The sequence below is a fragment of the Erythranthe guttata genome, chromosome 10, assembly GCF_056151865.1.
Source record: "Erythranthe guttata isolate IM_541 chromosome 10, IM_541, whole genome shotgun sequence".
Lineage (NCBI taxonomy): Eukaryota > Viridiplantae > Streptophyta > Magnoliopsida > Lamiales > Phrymaceae > Erythranthe > Erythranthe guttata.
Genome location: NC_142542.1, coordinates 2006713 through 2020184, shown reverse-complemented (window position 1 = coordinate 2020184; position 13472 = coordinate 2006713). Strand labels below are relative to the sequence as shown.

The window sequence follows — 13472 nt, the reverse complement described above, 5'->3', positions numbered from 1 at the left end:
TGACAAGATAACATCCTAAACAGAAAAAACTCGATTTTCAACAATATAGCTGTACAGAAAGTTAGCTCCCCAGTCAGTCCATGCAAGACTTCGTAACTGACGTATCGTGTAGTCGTATAAATCACAGAATACAAATTAACCAAACCGATAAAAGATATATACTAATGAATATTATCGACAATGAATAATATACTTGTATAGATCAAATGACATTCGAGCAATCCATCATAAAGCATAGAATTAAATATTAAATCACATTTTCTGCTTCTGAAAAGATGTATTCTTCAATTTCAAAGAGACAATCAAGAAGAACGCAATCAAAAAGAGGAAATCACAAAAAATCCAACGGAACTTAAGCAAAACCCTGAAAACAGAAGATACCCAAAGTTTGTTTCAGTGATCGCAGGCTGCACTGTGTGCTGAATTACCAACGGCTTGCATAAACGACATAAGAAAACTGAACTTCATGCTAGTATAGGCAGAATATTTCTTCAATACAAAAGCTAACAGAAAAGATGCACAGATATAAAGCATGTCCATACAAAAGAACACAAGAAATTCTCGATTCCTAATAGTGATAACTCAATTTAATAATGGCCCAATGAAAAGGTAAAACTACTCGATAGTAAATTCAGCATGAATGGCAAACCACAACAATGGCATTATGGATGGAGAAAAATAAGACAAATCGATAAGACAACTGAATAGCCAACTATTTCCAGCTCGGCAACAATGCACTCAACAAAGAGTGATGACATTTGTAAAATGAAATAACATTTTCCGTGATAGAGAATTGAAAGCCAATAGTCAGATAAAACTCATTGTACCTCTAAGAGAATTTAAAAGGTAAGAAAAATAAACGGAACAAGTACACAATCAGAACTTTGCAGCAAACCTATCCATATAATCGCTATATAAACTCACAATCTGTAGATGTGAGGCCGCTATAGTATCAAAAAGGAGCAGCATTTCGGATTTCCATCTTCAAAGCTCGAATTCCTCGTCTCGAAGAGCCAACTCCGCAGCCTCTTCCTCCTCGTCATCAAGTGCAAAGTACTCATTCTTCTCAACTGGCCTAAACATGTAAAAGATTATGGCATAAAAGGCAAGGCTCGCAATCTCCTCAGCTGCACTAGCCACCCACTGGTACTTATAAGCAGCAATAGTCCTAAGAGCAAACACCACGATCCTCGTGAAGTACAAGTACCCAATAACAACGATGTAGAACTGCCTAAAAAGGGTAAGCTTTGCCAGATTCCTAGCAGCCTTCCCGTCAGTCTTCGAAGTCTCCCTCAATGACCTAATAGACCACACAATGGGAAAAATAATCGCGCAGCAGCAAATAATATCCACCAACAGGAAAACCTGATTCCATGTCACCCAATCCTTGATAAACGGCCCCGTTTCACCGATCACGATAGACGCAATATTTGCCAAGACCTGAAGAGGGATCACAATCATCAAGACCTTCTTCTCCTTCTCCTGCAAAAACGGCTTCAAAAACGACCACCCCGTACCGATCAAAACAATCACAGTAAACAACAGAACAACCCTAATAAACTGGAATATGTAAAACAACACATCCCATCCGTGTGGGGTCCCCGTAACCTTCACGTAATGTTTATCCTCTGCTGCACAGAGCAAATTCAAAGCCTTCATAACAACCAGAAGTCCCATCAACAAATGGATCCGATGAACCGACTTCTTATTTTGGAAACAGATAAAAAACCAGTATGCCAGAAATCCGAAATAAAGGACGGAGAAACAGAAATACAACGACGGCAATTGAGTTAGCCCGGCGGACAAGAAGTCCTTCTCTCTTCCACGGCCGTCGAGATTGTAAAGCTCGGTGCGCACATTCATGGAGACGGCAGATTCAGGGGCGCAATTGGCGAAGAAGAGGGAATACTCGTTCGGAGAAGCGATCGGGTAGGATTGGTTGAAGGAGGAGTGCGGCGGAGGGGAGAGATCCCGGAAGGTGAAGAGGCGATTGATGTTATTGGAGTCGAGCACGCAGAAGGAAGGGTTGCCCTGGAGTTCGAGGAGGACCTGAATTAGGGATTCTTCGGAGAGGAGGAAGAAACCTAATCGGGAGGGGTCGGGGGAGCCGACGTTGGACATCACCGACACGGAGGAGACGGCGATGGTGGTTCGGCCGGTGTGCGTGAATCCGAATCGCTCGAAGAGGATCATGGGCCGTGAATCGGCGGAGATTTTTAGGCTTTTGATCTCCGCGGAGGCGAGCGGCAGGAGGACGAGGAGGAGAGGGAGGAGAGAGAGTAGGTTCCTCATTTCGATTGGGCGGCGGAGCGACGGAAGGGGGTGGTGGTGGTGGTGGTGCGGCGGAGGAGATTGGATCGGATTTGGGGAAATGGGGAAATCGAGAGAGAGAGAGAGAGAGAGAAAAAAAGAAGTGCCGGTGGAGTGAATTTCACAACTGTAATATTTTTTATTCCACAAATGCCCTTAGATCTGGCTCGATTGGATCGAGGGGGGCATAAGTGTTGAAAATGTGACCGCTGACCAGAATGGAAGTAATGAAAAGTTACCTAAAATAAAAGTGAAGTTTTTCATATTTGCATCTCTGGTCCCTTAACTTTTTAAAATGTTGCTTCGGACCCCTTTATTCTATACAAATCAAATAGTATGTTTGATCCGGGCTTATCTCGGCATTCAGCCCATTTGGCACAAACCAGCCCAAAGAAAATTAAGGCCCACCACGGGATGTCATGAGATTCACTCGATCGGCTCACTCGTGAGACGGTTGACGAATAGGACTCACTGAGATGCTTTAGACGACAACAATTTAACACAAATTCAATCATATATTCGGTTCATAGAATGTTTTCTACTTTTTAGCAGTTGGGGGCAGTACGTGAAGCCTGTTCACAATGAAGGTGCTCAACGGTGAGCTACCATATATACCTGGTTCAGCCAACTGCGGAGCTCTACAATAAGCAAATTCAACCAACTCAGTGCCGATTTCCTAGATCATTTCGCGAGCTGTTTTTGGTGTGCATGATGAACAAGGGATACGACAATCATATATCGACGCTCTGGTGATCACGACCACGATACATAAGATACTATTAACATATAATTAATAATTATTATGTGATGATGCTAAAATGTAGATCACCTGGGGTAGTGTAGAAAATGAACTGGGAGAGCAAAGCAGATCAGTAGCTTGACAACTTGATGATCCTGAGGTACCTGCGAAATGAACACACGTGAACTACGCCGGGGGTTGATCCGGCGGAAACCCCTCCGACGCTCAAGTCAGACGTGCTGATCATAGAAATAGTCCAGAGAATACAGTTGATAGTATTACTCAGTTAATAGGACGTACCTTAATAAAATGAGTAAAACCTCTATTTATATGTCGTTTATTGGGTTGGGTTTGCTTTGTTGGGCCCAAACCTTACTTGAAGGTGTTTGAGCCTCGGTGATATTAGTCTTCGATATTGGGCTCGTAGCCCAGTAGGTAAAGAAATTGTAGGCCCATTGGGTTGGCCCAATTAGGCATATCATTAAGCCCCCCACTCTCGAGTCGATGTGGGGGCCATGTTGTGATGGGTCTCAAATCGTGTCGAGAGTAAAAATTGTAGAAGTCGATCGTTGGCGTATGGCCTAAATGGTATGCGAAAACGCGTTGGAGTGTAACACCCCGTAAATGTGTAAGTTGTTCAAGTTTGGGGATAATTGAATTTATTTAGTTGATATGTGTCGATATGGAATTATAATATATTTCGAATTTGATGGGAAGTGTAGAAATTGTAATTATCTAAAGTTATGGCATCTATTTGGTAATTAAGAAAACTATTTGGCCTTATAGCCAATTTTCATAACTTATAGTTGAGATAGGAATTGACGTGTATATCGTCAATTCACAATCCTCCTTTGGCAGCCACGTTTCTTCTCTTCACCCCAGCTCTTCTCTCACCGTCTCTCTCTTTCTCTCTATCTTCCTCCCTCTCTCTCTATATTCCTCTCTTCCTCTATCGGCTCTTGGGCTGGAATTGCAGAAATTTTACAGCAAAACTCGAGTAATATGAGAGGATTTTTAATTCACCAAGTTTAGGTCTGGAGAATTGAAATATTTAAAGAAGAAAGCCCCAAATTAATTATTCAATGGAAGTGGCGTCTGATTGGGAGGTGCCGTTGGAAATCTCAAGATGCAGCTTCCTTGTGGTGATGGATTTCATCGGCGATGACGCGCGGTGGTGGTCGGAAAGGGTCGAAGAAGACGAGCAGTCCAGAACCCGAATTTCAGCGGTTGGTCGTTCAAAGAATTAATTGAACGGAGGCCTTAAGGGTAGAATCTCGAAGATCAGGTCCCATCATTAGAAACCTTACGATGTTACCTTTCTGTTGGTGGTGAAGCTCGATGGCTTGCACCGACGTTGGTCGCCGGAGTTTGGTGAGAAGTCGGCCTGCTCGCTGCGATTTTGGGGAAGCAAAATCTGCTGCCGCACCTGTTTTCGGAGCCGAAATCGAAGGGTTTCGAATGCGAATTTGGAATCGGTTCTTTCAGGAAACTCGTAGAGGACATCGTAAAATATAAGTAAGTGTTCAATTGTATCGAATTAGAATATTTAATATACGTGTTTTAGAGGTCGGAATCCGATAACAGTAATCTGCCGGAAACAGGGCAGTTTTGAGTATCTTCTTGCGGGACTGTTTTCGATATGTTGGGATCGTAATTTGGGCTACGTGCCTTCATGAAACTTGTAGATTAAACTTCCAGGTTTAATTTGATGTATTATTTGGACAATTTGGATAACCGTGCAATTTGTTATGATTTTTCAAACGGGCTGTGACAGTAAACGAAATTATCCGAAAATCTGGCAGGTTTATGTATTCATCTTTCGGGGTTGTTATTGACGGGTTATGTTGTTAATTTGGGATTAAAGTCTTTAGTAAAATTGTAGATACAAATGTTATCTTTAACTATATATATCATTTAGGTCATTCGGATAAGTACGACGATCGCAGTGATTATTTGAATAGAGTGCCACGAGAAGCAATTCTTAGTATATGTTTAAGAAATTGACTGTCATATAGTTAATGGTAATATGGCTATATTACTGTTTCGAATCTTATTTAGTTCTAATATTTGCATAGGTGTTGAGTGTAGTAAAGCTCTGACTCAAGGTTTAAGCTTAAAGATGCTTCTATAGCACTTCTATAGCACTAGCTTTGCACTAGCGTTGGACTCCAGGTGAGAAACTATGACCCCTTATCCGATTTCTTTCCTGCGCTTAATATCTCCTTTGTTTGAACCAAATATATTCTCCATCTTGAATCCTTTGATGCATTGATTATATTTTTTCTTGGAATATGACCTTTAATGTTCTGTGAGCATATTCGTTTCCTTGGCTCGAACTTCGAACCTTGATCTTGTTCTTGAAATCTTGAACTTGTCAATTCTCTTGGTTGCTATGTTCACGGCTAATTCCTATACTTGATTCCCTGGCCTGAACATTTTCCTTGAATCGATATTGAACTATATTTATTCTCAAAATCTTGTCTTGAATGCTTTCCGAGAATAAATATTTTGTTGGCTCGAACTTGAATCTCATGTTTATTGAATTCATTGAGATCTTGATATACTCGTTCTTGGAACCTGACATGGAACTTATTGTTGTTCTTGAATTCCATATTCACGACAATTCTTCATTGGCTTGAATTGAAATCTGAACATGTTCATTATCCTGAGACTTGATATTCAGTTATCATGATCGTGACTTATCTTGTGAATGATTGACTTGATTCTTGAATTGATTCTTGAAATGAATGACTTGATATTCCTAAAAGGAATGATATTGATTCTTGAACCTATTGTCCCCACCCTTGAGGACGCTCTTGGGGGAGCTGGGCCCTAGGACCATTTCGGCAAGACGATCGGGCAGTATTGGGCTGACGATGACTTGTCTCCCGAATGGTACCTCCTGATGGTTCGGACTCACGTTCGTTTGGAGTTAAACGTTCCTGAGCCGGATCGGCACGTTCCGGTCGTGCCTCTTGCCTGTTTCCGACCGAGTGGCCACTCGGGACGGATTGGAGGGATAAGGATGTGATATGATTTTATTTGTTGGGAGTTACAAGGTTGGAGACCCCACCAAATATTGAACTCAAGCCGTACATGTTACACTCTTGTACATGTTACACTTCTGTTAATGAAATTCTTGTAAAGTCTCTCGTTATATGTTCTGTTCTATTGATTCTCATCATACTCATGGATCATATGTTTTTCACTAAGTCATTCGGACTTATTCGTTTCTCCTTTCTGATATTAATGCGCAGGTAAAAGAAAGACTTAGACCTAAATTTTCATACTAAGAGTTAAAGCTCGTGTATGCCTCCGATTAGTCTCGTCGAGAGGTATCTCTATTTATGTTCCGTATAGGAATCCTTTGATCGAGAATTTTGTAATAGAGTAAGTGGTGTCGAAGTCGACTTGTAATAGAACCTCCTTTTGTAAACACGATGGGATAGATATTGCGGTTTAACATTTTGATCATCGAAATTTTGAGGAGCATATTTGGGGTGATTGAATGTACTGCATGTTGAGTGGTGTTCCGCCACGAGGTGCCTGCTACTCGGGGCGGGGCGCTACAGGTGGTATCAGAGCTTTGGTAGCTTTGGGTTGGATGTCCGGGCGATGATGGAAAAAGGGATTTTTTGATAATTGTAGAGGTATGAATTGAATCTTGGGAAATTGAGAAGATTGGTAGTAATCGAGTATTAGAGGCGTTGAGATAATACTTTAGCGTCTATTACTGATATAGATAGTGAAGAATACCCCGTACAAATATCTGTCATACACGATGGGATTCTTGGTTCTTTTTGTTACTTCAATTGGCTTCCAATTCTCCGATGTTGTTTGTCACGAGTGAGGTTCCTAGTCTCACTTGAATTTGGTAATACCTTTTTTGCAGATATCCCATTCCTTTTTACTTCATAACTTGACTTCCTTATCCAAACCCTATTATCTGGTTTTGAGTATTGAATTACGGTGAACCAAATATTCGGGAGTTCTTTTGTTCACTCCTTATCATTCCACTGAATTCGATTTTGCTTCGTTCGCCTATATTGTCTAATTTCATTTGTTGTTTGTAATCGATTCTGTTATCTCATTTTAATACCTCATAGTCTTAGTTACAAATTTTATGAGGTTTCGTACCCCTTTAAATACCGTGTGGATTGGATTATCCCTTGTTTTGAAGCCCTTACCTTATTGTGCTACCATCTCCACCTTCTTTCCTTTTTAAATATTCTATGGTTTTGGCTTATCTATTTGCCGAGACTTCTTATCAGTTCACTCCATCTTTAGTGTTCCAATTATTTTGAATACGTCATGACTTTCGTCATGTTCTTCTGAGGCTTCTTACTTTATTCTGTTACCATCTGCTTTGATCATCTACGATTGTGAGGTTTTGTATCTCTTTGAACACTCTATAGTTTCGGCTAATCTATTTGTCGAGACTTTTTATTTCCTTGAATATTGCTTTTCTTAATCAATATATACTACTCCATTTTCAATGTTCCAATTTTCTTGAATATCTCGTGATTTTGGTCACGTACCTTTGAGGTCCCTATTCTCGCTTGATTTGGTTATACCATTTGTTATGATTCTGATATCGGGTCAATCTTTCTACCTATTTTGAGGTTCTTGTTCTTTTGGCCTCAAAAATTCAATTCTTGTACATGTATTGTTCCATTGTTATTATTGATCACAATGAAAATCCCATATCTCATTTCAAAACTCCATATCTCATTTCAATACTTCGGCATCTCGGTTACCTACCTTTTCAGGTTTCTGATTCTTTGAATACAATATTGCTTGACTATCTTACTTCCTTCCCACTATTGATCACGAGTGAGGTATTTGATCTCGTTTGAATGCCTCGATTTCCTTGTTCCGTTCCTTTTATGAGATTCCTCATCTCATTTAATACTTCTCGATATATCCTATTATGTGAGGTTTCTTATCCATTTGAAACCTTGTGATCCGACTTCTTCATATCGCTTCTTATTGTTCCCTCTCACTCATAGGTCATGATTATTGATAATTCAGGGTAAACGTATGGACCTTGTATGGGTAATGTCGTGTCATATGACTACGGTTGTATGCATCTATTGTTATATCATCTTATGGATCTTACTCAACGGAAAAAGGTTATGTAGTTATCCCGACTTAGAAATTCTATAGAGTTTGTTGACTCTTAAAGTATCTTGAGCATTTTGAATTCTTGATTCTAATCGTCAGGGTACAGGGAGATAAGTGCTATGTAGGGCAAAATGCTACACAATGGGAGTCACCTCTTAATCTTGCATGAGCCACCTCTAGAGTCCCTAGTATCCGATAAGTCAGCTATATCTTAACATTGGATTATCAGTTTTTGCAATTCTATTTGGTTAATATCAAGAGCTAAGTGCTATGTGGAGAAGGTGTTTAATGTACAACACCTATGTCAATAACACCGTAGAGAGTTCCACTTTTCCTCGTAAGATGTGAACGAGCAACTACAAGAATTTGGCCTTCATGAGCAACTTGCTATAAATAAGTTTTGCCCGTCTTGTAGTTTGGTTGAAGTAATTCACCATCGACATTAATAGACATAATGTATATAATGTTCCGTACATGATTAAAGCGTGCTTAGTGTCGAAGAATGACATTAGACAAGTTGATCTATGTTGAAATAGTGGTGAATTGAATGAATTAAGGCTACTCAATTGTCGGATATTCTGAGTCATGACTTCTCTACGATAAGTATTTATTAGGCATGCGGTTGCGAAACCACGGGAAGATTGTATCAACCGTTGCCATTTTTGATTACTCTTGATTTTAGAAGTAAAGCTCTCTTCCATCAACCGTTGCCTGGTCGATCTACTGTTCGAAAACCTTTTCCTTGGGAACGCCATCTATAATCAAGCTCTTCTAGTGTCCAATGTTGATACCATAAGTAAATTAGGCTTCGCCGTCCTCTTTGATTGTAATTGTGGTGCATTCAATTCCACTTTATGTAGACCAAAGAGAAGAGAAATTTTGTGGACCGGGAAAGTAGTTGCCTCTTTGTGTCCTGAAGATAATTTAGATCCGAAATCTATCTCTTGTAGCTAACTCACATTATCTTGATATAGATTATACATCATCTCGTTGTTATGGAAGCAACTATCCGCAATATGGGACAAAATTTCAGCTCGGTACGAGAAACGTTCTCAAAACTAACTCTCGTGTGAGTGGATGACTGAAAACATTGAAGGAACCTTGTGAACGTATAACACGAATTATCGTGATGACTTAGGACAGCTATCAAGCAAGCGACAATACAAACAGTTTCGCAGTAGTTCTTGGGATAAAGTATCAATCGAGCTTGCAATTCAAGACTAGATGAGCGACGAACAACTAACGACGGCAAACGTAAGGGCTTGGAGATTGATACCAGGTGCTATCGGTAAAGTTCGACTTATCAAATTAAGATCAAAGCCTGCACAAGATTGTCAAAAGAGTTATACATATGTGGAGCTAGATAAATAATTCTAATTACCACAAAGATTCGACCGAAACGGAGGAGAAGAAACACGTTCTCTTGAAGAATATGACACGGATAAGTAGGGAGAGATTTAAAGATTCGAACGATATCAGACCCTTATTAATCCCTTTCATTCCTCTCATCAGACCATTTATAGCACTCCTAGCTACAACCCTAACTCGATTGTTTCCTCGTAGTTGATGTACCTCACAAGTCCCATTAATTGGTTGACGAACCGTATCTCGGCCTTCAACTTCTAGAACATTATAAATATTGAGCATCTTGCTCAACAGTAAGGCTACATCGAGTATGAGACCGATGAACTGTAACGGTATTGCTAATGGTGCCGCGGATATTAGGGTTCCATGAGCAGTACTTCCTATTATTACTACCTCATATTGTATTTGAAGTAGTGTTTCTGAATTCGTTACGATAATAGTTTGACTCGTTATCCAAGTCAATTCTAAGTTTGGGAAGATACAGATTGTCATGGAAATAATTCGTAGAGGTTTGAAGGACTAAGTTAACACTATTTCGATCAATCTCAGATATTCTTCCTTGAAGAAACCGTAGCTTGGGAATAACTTATCATATAAATAGGGATTGATCCCTATTTCGGAACCAACCTCCTATAGACTAACCGCATAACCGTATTCCTCTTGATAACGAATTCCTTGATCAAGACTTGAAGGTATTATGGAGAAACCACTAAGTTGAAGAAGCGACGGATGAGCAAGAAGATAATTTTAGGAAATTGTATTTCCATGTTCGAATAATAGTTGAGAATCTGGGGACCAGATTCTTTTAAGGAGGGAAGAGTGTAACACCCCGTAAATGTGTAAGTTGTTCAAGTTTGGGGATAATTGAATTTATTTAGTTGATATGTGTCGATATGGAATTATAATATATTTCGAATTTGATGGGAAGTGTAGAAATTGTAATTATCTAAAGTTATGGCATCTATTTGGTAATTAAGAAAACTATTTGGCCTTATAGCCAATTTTCATAACTTATAGTTGAGATAGGAATTGACGTGTATATCGTCAATTCACAATCCTCCTTTGGCAGCCACGTTTCTTCTCTTCACCCCAGCTCTTCTCTCACCGTCTCTCTCTTTCTCTCTATCTTCCTCCCTCTCTCTCTATATTCCTCTCTTCCTCTATCGGCTCTTGGGCTGGAATTGCAGAAATTTTACAGCAAAACTCGAGTAATATGAGAGGATTTTTAATTCACCAAGTTTAGGTCTGGAGAATTGAAATATTTAAAGAAGAAAGCCCCAAATTAATTATTCAATGGAAGTGGCGTCTGATTGGGAGGTGCCGTTGGAAATCTCAAGATGCAGCTTCCTTGTGGTGATGGATTTCATCGGCGATGACGCGCGGTGGTGGTCGGAAAGGGTCGAAGAAGACGAGCAGTCCAGAACCCGAATTTCAGCGGTTGGTCGTTCAAAGAATTAATTGAACGGAGGCCTTAAGGGTAGAATCTCGAAGATCAGGTCCCATCATTAGAAACCTTACGATGTTACCTTTCTGTTGGTGGTGAAGCTCGATGGCTTGCACCGACGTTGGTCGCCGGAGTTTGGTGAGAAGTCGGCCTGCTCGCTGCGATTTTGGGGAAGCAAAATCTGCTGCCGCACCTGTTTTCGGAGCCGAAATCGAAGGGTTTCGAATGCGAATTTGGAATCGGTTCTTTCAGGAAACTCGTAGAGGACATCGTAAAATATAAGTAAGTGTTCAATTGTATCGAATTAGAATATTTAATATACGTGTTTTAGAGGTCGGAATCCGATAACAGTAATCTGCCGGAAACAGGGCAGTTTTGAGTATCTTCTTGCGGGACTGTTTTCGATATGTTGGGATCGTAATTTGGGCTACGTGCCTTCATGAAACTTGTAGATTAAACTTCCAGGTTTAATTTGATGTATTATTTGGACAATTTGGATAACCGTGCAATTTGTTATGATTTTTCAAACGGGCTGTGACAGTAAACGAAATTATCCGAAAATCTGGCAGGTTTATGTATTCATCTTTCGGGGTTGTTATTGACGGGTTATGTTGTTAATTTGGGATTAAAGTCTTTAGTAAAATTGTAGATACAAATGTTATCTTTAACTATATATATCATTTAGGTCATTCGGATAAGTACGACGATCGCAGTGATTATTTGAATAGAGTGCCACGAGAAGCAATTCTTAGTATATGTTTAAGAAATTGACTGTCATATAGTTAATGGTAATATGGCTATATTACTGTTTCGAATCTTATTTAGTTCTAATATTTGCATAGGTGTTGAGTGTAGTAAAGCTCTGACTCAAGGTTTAAGCTTAAAGATGCTTCTATAGCACTTCTATAGCACTAGCTTTGCACTAGCGTTGGACTCCAGGTGAGAAACTATGACCCCTTATCCGATTTCTTTCCTGCGCTTAATATCTCCTTTGTTTGAACCAAATATATTCTCCATCTTGAATCCTTTGATGCATTGATTATATTTTTTCTTGGAATATGACCTTTAATGTTCTGTGAGCATATTCGTTTCCTTGGCTCGAACTTCGAACCTTGATCTTGTTCTTGAAATCTTGAACTTGTCAATTCTCTTGGTTGCTATGTTCACGGCTAATTCCTATACTTGATTCCCTGGCCTGAACATTTTCCTTGAATCGATATTGAACTATATTTATTCTCAAAATCTTGTCTTGAATGCTTTCCGAGAATAAATATTTTGTTGGCTCGAACTTGAATCTCATGTTTATTGAATTCATTGAGATCTTGATATACTCGTTCTTGGAACCTGACATGGAACTTATTGTTGTTCTTGAATTCCATATTCACGACAATTCTTCATTGGCTTGAATTGAAATCTGAACATGTTCATTATCCTGAGACTTGATATTCAGTTATCATGATCGTGACTTATCTTGTGAATGATTGACTTGATTCTTGAATTGATTCTTGAAATGAATGACTTGATATTCCTAAAAGGAATGATATTGATTCTTGAACCTATTGTCCCCACCCTTGAGGACGCTCTTGGGGGAGCTGGGCCCTAGGACCATTTCGGCAAGACGATCGGGCAGTATTGGGCTGACGATGACTTGTCTCCCGAATGGTACCTCCTGATGGTTCGGACTCACGTTCGTTTGGAGTTAAACGTTCCTGAGCCGGATCGGCACGTTCCGGTCGTGCCTCTTGCCTGTTTCCGACCGAGTGGCCACTCGGGACGGATTGGAGGGATAAGGATGTGATATGATTTTATTTGTTGGGAGTTACAAGGTTGGAGACCCCACCAAATATTGAACTCAAGCCGTACATGTTACACTCTTGTACATGTTACACTTCTGTTAATGAAATTCTTGTAAAGTCTCTCGTTATATGTTCTGTTCTATTGATTCTCATCATACTCATGGATCATATGTTTTTCACTAAGTCATTCGGACTTATTCGTTTCTCCTTTCTGATATTAATGCGCAGGTAAAAGAAAGACTTAGACCTAAATTTTCATACTAAGAGTTAAAGCTCGTGTATGCCTCCGATTAGTCTCGTCGAGAGGTATCTCTATTTATGTTCCGTATAGGAATCCTTTGATCGAGAATTTTGTAATAGAGTAAGTGGTGTCGAAGTCGACTTGTAATAGAACCTCCTTTTGTAAACACGATGGGATAGATATTGCGGTTTAACATTTTGATCATCGAAATTTTGAGGAGCATATTTGGGGTGATTGAATGTACTGCATGTTGAGTGGTGTTCCGCCACGAGGTGCCTGCTACTCGGGGCGGGGCGCTACATGGAGCGTGTGTCGGAGGGGCGTGAATGCGCGTTGGCGCATAGCGCGACAAGGTCGTCGCGATGTAAGTTAATTGAGTCGTCGGTTTTGTCCCGCGACGATGTAGTAGCGAATTATCTCCTCGTGGGAGTTGTCTTGTCGCGGGGTAATAGT

The 13472-nt window shown here is 40.0% G+C and overlaps 1 protein-coding gene and 1 long non-coding RNA gene across 3 annotated transcripts; one reads left to right on the top strand and one right to left on the bottom strand.

Moving 5' to 3' along the window:
* Positions 1-692: 692 nt before the first annotated feature.
* Positions 693-2569, bottom strand: LOC105952909 (protein CANDIDATE G PROTEIN-COUPLED RECEPTOR 7). The gene has a single exon (XM_012976504.2). The coding sequence runs from the start codon at positions 2290-2292 to the stop codon at positions 985-987; it is 1308 nt and encodes a 435-aa protein (XP_012831958.2). The 5' UTR covers positions 2293-2569; the 3' UTR covers positions 693-984.
* Positions 2570-3668: 1099 nt separating this feature from the next.
* LOC105966452 (uncharacterized) lies at positions 3669-13251 on the top strand. 2 transcript variants are annotated; one of them, XR_016033761.1, is made up of 4 exons: positions 3669-4564; positions 5125-5221; positions 6307-11921; positions 13007-13251. It is a non-coding gene; the product is annotated as an uncharacterized LOC105966452 (long non-coding RNA). The 2 variants fall into 2 exon arrangements; XR_016033760.1 differs by lacking the exons at positions 3669-4564; positions 5125-5221 and having other exon boundaries at positions 5228-11921.
* Positions 13252-13472: the final 221 nt, after the last annotated feature.